The sequence below is a fragment of the Sinocyclocheilus anshuiensis genome, unplaced genomic scaffold (genome assembly GCF_001515605.1).
Source record: "Sinocyclocheilus anshuiensis isolate Anshui unplaced genomic scaffold, SAMN03320099.WGS_v1.1 scaffold989, whole genome shotgun sequence".
Taxonomy (NCBI): domain Eukaryota; kingdom Metazoa; phylum Chordata; class Actinopteri; order Cypriniformes; family Cyprinidae; genus Sinocyclocheilus; species Sinocyclocheilus anshuiensis.
The window spans coordinates 101,789-111,599 of NW_015554143.1; the positions used below are offsets into that span (position 1 = coordinate 101,789).

Here is a 9,811-nt window from a genome sequence, read left to right on the forward strand (position 1 = left end):
ATCACTACGTTGGACCTCACCAAAGGCTACTGGCAGGTACCCCTCTCTGAGAATGCCAAACCTAAGACTGCTTTCTCTACCCCTAGTGGCCACTGGCAGTACCGGACCCTTCCTTTTGGCCTCCAAGGGGCACACGCCACATTCCAGCGGATGATAAACATCCTGTTGCGGCCCCATCAGGCCTACGCCGCGGCCTATCTGGACGACATCGTGATCCACTCCGAAGCATGGGAAGCCCACCTGGACCGGTTACGGAGCGAGGAGCACCTGACCATCATCATCACAGGCTGATCGGTCACAGCTGCACCTCATCAGGCGGCGGCTACATAAGCCACGCAAGCCCTGCCATCTAGGAGATTCCTCCATGAGACTGAGCACTAACTCGCCCTCTCATTTTCCCCACAGAAAGCAGCGTGTGACCGACCAGCCCCACAGGAGCACTGCACGGACCCTCTGCACTGGGAAGACGGAAGAGAGCACTCACGGCACCGGAGCACCTACCTGGACCTTTCTCACTAGCACCCATCACCCTAATAAATCCACCCTCCGGGGTATTGATTGAGATTACTTGTCTTGTGATTCTTCACCCCGTTACAGTACTTACACAGAAATGGACAGTTCATAACATATCGTGCATATCAATATTTTTGTGTACGTTTTTCTGTTGCAACTTTAATTATTGGAAATGTCTTAGTCAAATATACACTGTAAACAAATATTATTGGAGTACATTTTACAAGAAAATACTATTTTGGTTTTTACTTAGAAATTTCACGTGTGTTACTTTCTGTTTCTTTGTAGTTATTGTGAAATTTACTAGTAATTTCTGAGCAATTTTCCTCCACCGGTTTTTTTCAGCTACACACACTTCCATTATTGAAATCTTCTGCTCACCACGGCTGCATTTATTTGATCAGTAAAAACAGTGACAATTTATTATAATTTAAAACAGCATTGTTCTATGTGAATATGTGTTAAACTGTAATTTATGTCTGCGATCAAAGCTGTATTTTCAGCATCATTACTCCAGTCTTCAGTGTCACATGATCTTCAGAAATCATTCTAATATGCTGATTTTTTTTTTTGAGCAAAATATAGACATTCAAGCCATGTCAGTGTGGGGCATTTCTATTCTTTAAATTGTAATAACGCACCTGTCTGTGAGCGCCCAGGTCAGCGCTTCTAAAAACGAAGACTATATCATCCCATTAAACAGATTCATTGGAATGAAATGTTCTGTTGATGCCTGGACAGAAGACAGGGTAATTGCCTCACATCTGTTTGTGCGCAGCAAGCTGCTGATGAGGCCATAGAGTGGCCCATCTACAAACTCCACCTGCCACCCGCCGCAGCTGAGGCCTGCATTACCAAACCCATCAGGATCAATACCCACGGCACCATTTGGTTTATTCAGGATACCTCAGAGAGTCCCGGCCAAATGCTGCCTCAATTAGAGGAGACCTATCCGCCGGCTCCTGTGGGCTCCTGTGATTGGTCGACACAGAGCAATGTGCCAAACAATGAAGCCACTACAAAGCTTACAGACAATACTGCTTAGATTGATCTTCATGTTCTGTGAACATTTTACAAACAAAGACTTACCTGTTCTGAATCAGGTTTTGTGTTGGATTCTGAAAAATATTATATTTTAAGTTTTACTTCTTCAGAATATCATGCCAGATAATCACATAGCCTGTGTTACAAAAAGGCTGTTAGAGTTTGACGCAAATTCTCACATGCAAACATATGCATTCAATATAAACTGAATTACTGATGGGCTAATCTGAATTAAACTGATGTTTCTTTGGATCACTATCTTTATTCTTGTCTCAGATCGTCTCAATTAAGTTAAAGCAAATAAGAATCTACTGCACTGTGGGTCAGTGACAGATACAGTGGGTACGGAAAGTATTCAGACCCCCTTAAATTTTTCACTCTTTGTTATATTGCAGCCATTTGCTAAAATCATTTAAGTGTCCAACATTCAAGAGAAGTAAACATTTAATAAAACATTCTCAGAAATATATCCCTTTGTATTCATTTTTATTTTCTGGTTTAAAAAAAAAACATTTATACAATTTATGTGCAATAAAATATAATTTGCTTACACGTTGAGTCAGTATCATTATTTTCAGAATGTTTTAAAGGTAAAAAGTTTGTTTTCAAAGTGTAAACATATAAAATAATAAAAGTATAAAATATAAAAGTCACACCTGTCATAAAGGCCAAATTATAGTTTATAATTATATTTCTTACTAACCTTGACGCATCATTTCCTGTGGACAAAATATTAATACGCAGTGAAGCAGTTTTTGCAGTATTTTTATGTTTTCTAAAAAAACAAGTGTAAGGTTTCTTTTAAAGAATTTCATGCTTTTAAGAGCCTTTTTTGATGATTATGTTGTATCACCCTGACATTTTTCACTTTATGCCCCCCCCTCCCAAAAAAAAAATCAAAATGATTTTATTCAGAAATCAGAAACATGTTCATCATAAATTGCATTTTAAAAGTTTATTATTTTATTATAATATTAGCCAATGAAATATGATTACACATTAAATAATGAATTATTTAATATTTTTGAATTGATTAAAAAATAAGCATCATGTCATGTTATTGAACACATTCCTCTGTCTCCAGTAATGTTCACTAGTCGGTGGACATCAGAAACCCTTGCATTAGCTGGAGGACAAACTCTCAGCGGCACATGCAAGTACGAAGCGGTCACAGCGCTTGAAGCGAGTGAATAATTAATGATGGGATCTAATAGACTTGCTGGGCATTAGCAAGCAGGGAAGTCTTTAGACTAAGTGCTTTCTCAGATGAAGTCACTGATAATGCAGGCAGGTCTGGGGATTGGCATGGCTGCTGTATCGATAGGACAGAGGACACTAGAGGATCATACGGCTGTCCTCAGTGAGCTATCTGAGCAGCACGTCTCTGTCATCATATGCATAATCTGGGTCTGAGCCATTACTGTGAGCCTCATACGTTTATCTGCTGTGTCCTTGATTGAGGTGGTTGAGGTAGCTGTTTTAAAAGAGGCATATCATGTACTTATTATTTACTGTTCCCCTTGAGCTCCACTTAGTTATACAACTATAAACATATAATATATACTGTATGTATTTATGCCATTTTCAATTTACGAGTGGTCAATGTACATATTTATTTGGATTGCCCAGTAGTTCACCCATAATTACACATTTGCTGAAAAGTGTTTGTTTGTTTCTTCATCAGGTTTGTAGAAATGTAGCACTGCATCAGTGTCTCAGCAATGGATGCTCTGCAGTGAATGGGTGCCGTCAGAATGAGAGTCCAAACAGCTGATAAAAACATCACAATAATCCACAAGTAATCCACAGCACTCCAGTCCATCAGTTAACATCTGGAGAAGACAAAAGCTGAAACTAATCCAGCATTAAAATGTTTTTAACTAAAATACATTGAGTCCATAATCCATAATAACTCTTCCTCCAGTGAAAAGTGTTCTGGTCTGAATCAGGAGAGAAATCTGCACAGATCAAGCAGCGTTTACAAGACAAAACTACGGAAGAGGATTAGGGTCAAGCAATGATAAAAAAAATTAAAACCATCTCGAGATTAAAGTCATTATAATGTGAGATTAAATTTGTTAAATTTCAAGAAAAATGTCTAAATAAAATGTTGAGAATACACGCATTAAATTATGAGAAAAAAGTCATTGTGTTTTGAGAAAAAACTTGTTAAATTTTGAGAAAAAAGCCGAAATTAAATGTTGAGAATTAACTGACAAACACAATGACTTTATTCTCGAAATTTAATGAGTTTATTCTCAACATTTTATTTCGACATTTTTCTCAAAATTTAATGAGTTTAATCTCGAGATGGTTTTATTTTTTTATTATTGCTTGGCCCTAATCGTCTTCCATAGATGCACCATGAAAACAAAGTTACTTATAAAATAAGCTGTTCTTTCCTATACTGTAAAAATAAGATTTTCTATGCAGGAAAATTATTTCACATTTTATTCTAAGTGTTAATTTTGAAGTGTCATTTCTTTGTAATTATTTATGAAATTGACAAACTTTTTCTGAGTGATATTTTTTTCAAAATATCCTACACCATTTTTTTTTCAGTGTCATTTTCAAATGGACAGTTTTTGCATTCTTTTTGAATTACATTTTTTAAAGCCACTTTGTTTTCTTTGTTTGCCACTTTTGTGATCTCTCCTTACCTAACCCAGCCCGTGCCTCTCTCTCTGGGCCTCGCTGGTCTCCCTTTGCGGAACACCACGGTGGATGTCTCCATCTGAAAAACATCAAAAAAGATATTCATGTCGGGGAAGTCGTGGCCTAATGGTTAGAGAGTCGGACTCATAACCCAAAGGTTGTGGGTTCGAGTCTCGTACCGGCAGGGATTGTAGGTGGGGGGAGTGAATGTACAGCGCTCTCTCCCACCTTCAATACCACGACTGAGGTGCCCTTGAGCAAGGCACCGAACCCCCAACTGCTCCCCGGGCGCCGCAGCATAAATGGCTGCCCACTGCTCCGGGTGTGTGTTCACGGTGTGTGTGTGTTCACTGCGAGAAGTAAACATTTAATAAAACATTCTCAGAAATATATCCCTTTGTATTCATTTTTATTTTCTGGTTTAAAAAAAAAACATTTATACAATTTATGTGCAATAAAATATAATTTGCTTACACGTTGAGTCAGTATCATTATTTTCAGAATGTTTTAAAGGTAAAAAGTTTGTTTTCAAAGTGTAAACATATAAAATAATAAAAGTATAAAATATAAAAGTCACACCTGTCATAAAGGCCAAATTATAGTTTATAATTATATTTCTTACTAACCTTGACGCATCATTTCCTGTGGACAAAATATTAATACGCAGTGAAGCAGTTTTTGCAGTATTTTTATGTTTTCTAAAAAAACAAGTGTAAGGTTTCTTTTAAAGAATTTCATGCTTTTAAGAGCCTTTTTTGATGATTATGTTGTATCACCCTGACATTTTTCACTTTATGCCCCCCCCTCCCAAAAAAAAAATCAAAATGATTTTATTCAGAAATCAGAAACATGTTCATCATAAATTGCATTTTAAAAGTTTATTATTTTATTATAATATTAGCCAATGAAATATGATTACACATTAAATAATGAATTATTTAATATTTTTGAATTGATTAAAAAATAAGCATCATGTCATGTTATTGAACACATTCCTCTGTCTCCAGTAATGTTCACTAGTCGGTGGACATCAGAAACCCTTGCATTAGCTGGAGGACAAACTCTCAGCGGCACATGCAAGTACGAAGCGGTCACAGCGCTTGAAGCGAGTGAATAATTAATGATGGGATCTAATAGACTTGCTGGGCATTAGCAAGCAGGGAAGTCTTTAGACTAAGTGCTTTCTCAGATGAAGTCACTGATAATGCAGGCAGGTCTGGGGATTGGCATGGCTGCTGTATCGATAGGACAGAGGACACTAGAGGATCATACGGCTGTCCTCAGTGAGCTATCTGAGCAGCACGTCTCTGTCATCATATGCATAATCTGGGTCTGAGCCATTACTGTGAGCCTCATACGTTTATCTGCTGTGTCCTTGATTGAGGTGGTTGAGGTAGCTGTTTTAAAAGAGGCATATCATGTACTTATTATTTACTGTTCCCCTTGAGCTCCACTTAGTTATACAACTATAAACATATAATATATATGTATTTATGCCATTTTCAATTTACGAGTGGTCAATGTACATATTTATTTGGATTGCCCAGTAGTTCACCCATAATTAAACATTTGCTGAAAAGTGTTTGTTTGTTTCTTCATCAGGTTTGTAGAAATGTAGCACTGCATCAGTGTCTCAGCAATGGATGCTCTGCAGTGAATGGGTGCCGTCAGAATGAGAGTCCAAACAGCTGATAAAAACATCACAATAATCCACAAGTAATCCACAGCACTCCAGTCCATCAGTTAACATCTGGAGAAGACAAAAGCTGAGACAAATCCAGCATTAAGACGTTTTTAACTAAAATACATTGAGTCTATAATCCATAATAACTCTTCCTCCAGTGAAAAGTGTTCTGGTCTGAATCAGGAGAGAAATCTGCACAGATCAAGCAGCGTTTACAAGACAAAACTACGGAAGAGGATTAGGGTCAAGCAATGATAAAAAAAATTAAAACCATCTCGAGATTAAAGTCATTATAATGTGAGATTAAATTTGTTAAATTTCAAGAAAAATGTCTAAATAAAATGTTGAGAATACACGCATTAAATTATGAGAAAAAAGTCATTGTGTTTTGAGAAAAAACTTGTTAAATTTTGAGAAAAAAGCCGAAATTAAATGTTGAGAATTAACTGACAAACACAATGACTTTATTCTCGAAATTTAATGAGTTTATTCTCAACATTTTATTTCGACATTTTTCTCAAAATTTAATGAGTTTAATCTCGAGATGGTTTTATTTTTTTATTATTGCTTGGCCCTAATCGTCTTCTGTACAAAATATGTGGCTGGATTTTGATGTGAGAGACCAGAGGAAGCGTTGTTATGGATTATGGACTCATATTTTAGCAACGGTTTAAAGTTAAACACCTTAATGATGGACGGGTACATTTTCATTTATGGGTGAACTGTTCCTTTAAGAAACACCCCCGTGAATTTCATTGGTCACACCCCACAGGAAGTTGATGATGTGAAAATTACATAACAGGTAATGCATTGTGTTTGTTAAATATGAAGAAGTATAGATAAACGAAATACACAATTCTACAGATGACATTTCAAAACAGATTTGGCCTATAAACCTGAAAATGCTTAAATTTTCTTCAAACTTTCATTCAAGGCTTTGTCAAACCATCACTCAAAGTTCGTCTTGACAACATGTCCATTACAGTTAGATCATTTTCTTTGAATTTCAGTTCATTTTACTTCCTTAAATTTGATTCGCAATTCTGAATCCTGTTTTCTCGCTGTTCAAATCTGACTAAAACCATTCGTTTATCAAATTCGTTCTTCTGGTGTTTCAGAACAATACTGCTTATTCTCCTCATTGGCCGGTTTTCTTTATTATTTACTTTTTGACTGCTGCTCTGTTCTGTCCTTTCACGCTCAGTCTCTGTTTCTGGAATCAACTCACATCTATTTGACGTCTCGCAGCTTGATAGGTCTGGACTTGTTGTCCCTTAAATAGAATTTAGATGTGGTGGTGTTGTAAAGACAGGTGGACCATTAAAGCTGGCGGCCTGTGAGCCACTTAAAACAAATGAGTCCCATCTGCCGATGCTAAGAGAGACACGCATGCATTCTGTGTGTGTTGGTAACCCGCCGTGATTGATGCCGGCTGCACATCTGCAGATAAGCAGCATTACTGATGCACATTCAGAGCTGCACCACTTCTCATTTACAGCCAACGAGAGGCAGAGTGGAGAGACACATTTAGATGATCAATACTGCGCTGGCAGTCACAATCCAGCTCTAAAGTAAAACAGATCTGTGGAAGCACAAGACTGATGGTGGTACGGAAGGAAAAGGAAGTCTGATGACTTTCCTAACTCTTGCTCATTGGTAATCAGATTACAGTTCAAAGGTTTAGCAAGTGTATTGATATAGTTTTTGTTAATATTCTGAATTTTATTTTTATTATTTAAAAATTGGTTAAAGTTTTGGTCATTTTGTCATTTTTATTAGTTTTGTTTTCATGTCTATATAGTTAGATTTTTTAAATTTTACTTTAACTTATTAAACAAAATCTAAATGAACTAAATGAAAATGAGAAATGTTGCCTCAGCAACTAGCTGATTTTTTTTTTTTTTATATAATTTATTTTATATATTATATAATTTCATATTTTTGGTAGTTTTTTAATATTTGATTTTATTTCAATTAATGATTATTTTATTTTTATTAATTAATTTTGTTTTTAATTTCAGTTTTATTTCAATAATAACCCTGATATTTAGATGTCTGAAGGGACTATTTCGAATTTAATTGTCATTCGTTTAATTTAAAATGTATTCAGCTAGAAAAAACGTAAACATACTAAATATACAGCTGTGAAACACACTCTAACATATTTTATGGTGAATTCTACATAGAAAATCCATATCAGAACATAAATGTTTTTTCTTATAGCATGACAGTCTGATATTTGTTTAAGAATTTTATTTTTTTAATGTTTTTTTTTGTCATTTTTATTAGTTAGTTTTTATTAATTTTTTACTTCAGTTTTAGCTTTGTTTGTGTACATTAAGTTAAACTTTAGTTGCTTTTTAAATATTTTATTTTAGTTAAGTTTTATGTTGTAAATTGTATCACTTCAAGTAACGTTCAAGTAAAACTTTTTATGGTTTTAGTTAACTATAATAACCATGTTTGATACAAATTTTAAAAAGTATCTAATTAAAACAAGATACATTTTTGCCTTGCCAACTAGCTTAAATAAAATAGTTTTTTTTTTTTGTATTTTGTTTTATTTCAGTTAATGTTTATTTTATAACAAAAAAGTAACAAAAATATTTTATGGTTTTAATTTTAGTTAACTGTTTGATACACATTTTAAAAACGTATTATTAACAAATGTTGTCTCAGTAAACATCCCGTAAAGCGAGATACATTTACTTGAGAAGCAGCACTCAACACTGTAAGTGTATTGTTGTCCTACTGCACAGGTTATATAGTGAGAAAATCTGCCGGTGTTGGAGAAGTAATTAAATTCTCTTCTTCTGGTCTTTTAGGAGCATGATGCCTAAAGCCCTCAACGGGCAAATCGTGATGGAGAAGACACCCAGATACTTCGTCACCCCAGAGACCCCAGGCCGCATCCATGCCATGTCTCGCGACATCAAGCTGATGGTGGTGGTGCGAAACCCCGTCACCCGCGCCGTGTCAGACTACACCCAGATCACCTCCAAGACGCCCGGCATCCCCAGCTTCGAGAGCCTGGCGTTCAAGAACCGATCCACGGGACACATAGACTCCCTCTGGAGCCCGCTGTACATCGGCCTGTACGCCAGACACCTGCAGCGATGGCTGGCCTACTTTCCGCTCTCGCAGATGCACTTCGTCCACGGAGAGAGGCTGATAAGTGACCCGGCGGGCGAGTTGGGCCGCGTGCAGGACTTCCTCGGCCTGCAGAGGATCATCACCGATAAACACTTCTACTTCAACAAGACCAAGGGCTTCCCTTGCCTCAAAAAGCCAGAAGGCAGTAGCAAACCCCACTGTCTGGGCAAAACCAAAGGCAGAACGCATCCCAGAATCGACCCGGAGGTCATTCAGAAACTGAGGGAATTCTACCAGCCTCACAACCTCAAGTTCTACCAAATGGCAGGCATTGACTTTGGATGGCAGTGAACTTCTCTAATGGCTCTATACTGCGTGAGCTGGTCTGAATGGGATCGAAGTGAAAACCCTATCTAAGGATGGTCGATGGCTCCGTAGCGGTTCAAATCAATGCGTCTGCAGATAGATAGAGGGTCACAGCAGTCTTCTCATACCGTCGGTGTGGCTCCGTCTGAGGGAACTGATAGCAATGACCTTAAATCTTTGGTTTAAGTAGCACTTTTCTGCTCTTGCCGTTTTGATGTCTTTTTATTATGCTGCTCAGTCAAGCATCGTTCATATCGAAAAGAGTCTGAAATAAACGGTGTAGCATAGACATATTTGTCATTGCTGCAGTATTTACACTGAACAGAAAGAAGCATTCATCTACAATCACGTTACACATCCAGTGGCTCAAATTGGTTTTGATTGTGTGCTTGGTTCAGAAGTAGATGCTATTTCCCTCTGCATGCATGCATTTGCACTAGTCTGAAATGCAGCCCA

General features: G+C 37.0%; 1 protein-coding gene across 1 annotated transcript in view; it reads left to right on the forward strand.

Moving 5' to 3' along the window:
* LOC107670547 (heparan sulfate glucosamine 3-O-sulfotransferase 3A1-like) overlaps window positions 1-9,811 on the forward strand; it is a 15,261-nt gene extending 5,450 nt beyond the window's left edge. The window contains exon 2 of the mRNA XM_016463189.1: window positions 8,722-9,811. Coding sequence (XP_016318675.1) covers window positions 8,722-9,340 — 619 coding nt within the window. The 3' untranslated portion in view covers window positions 9,341-9,811. The remainder of the gene's footprint in view (window positions 1-8,721) is intronic.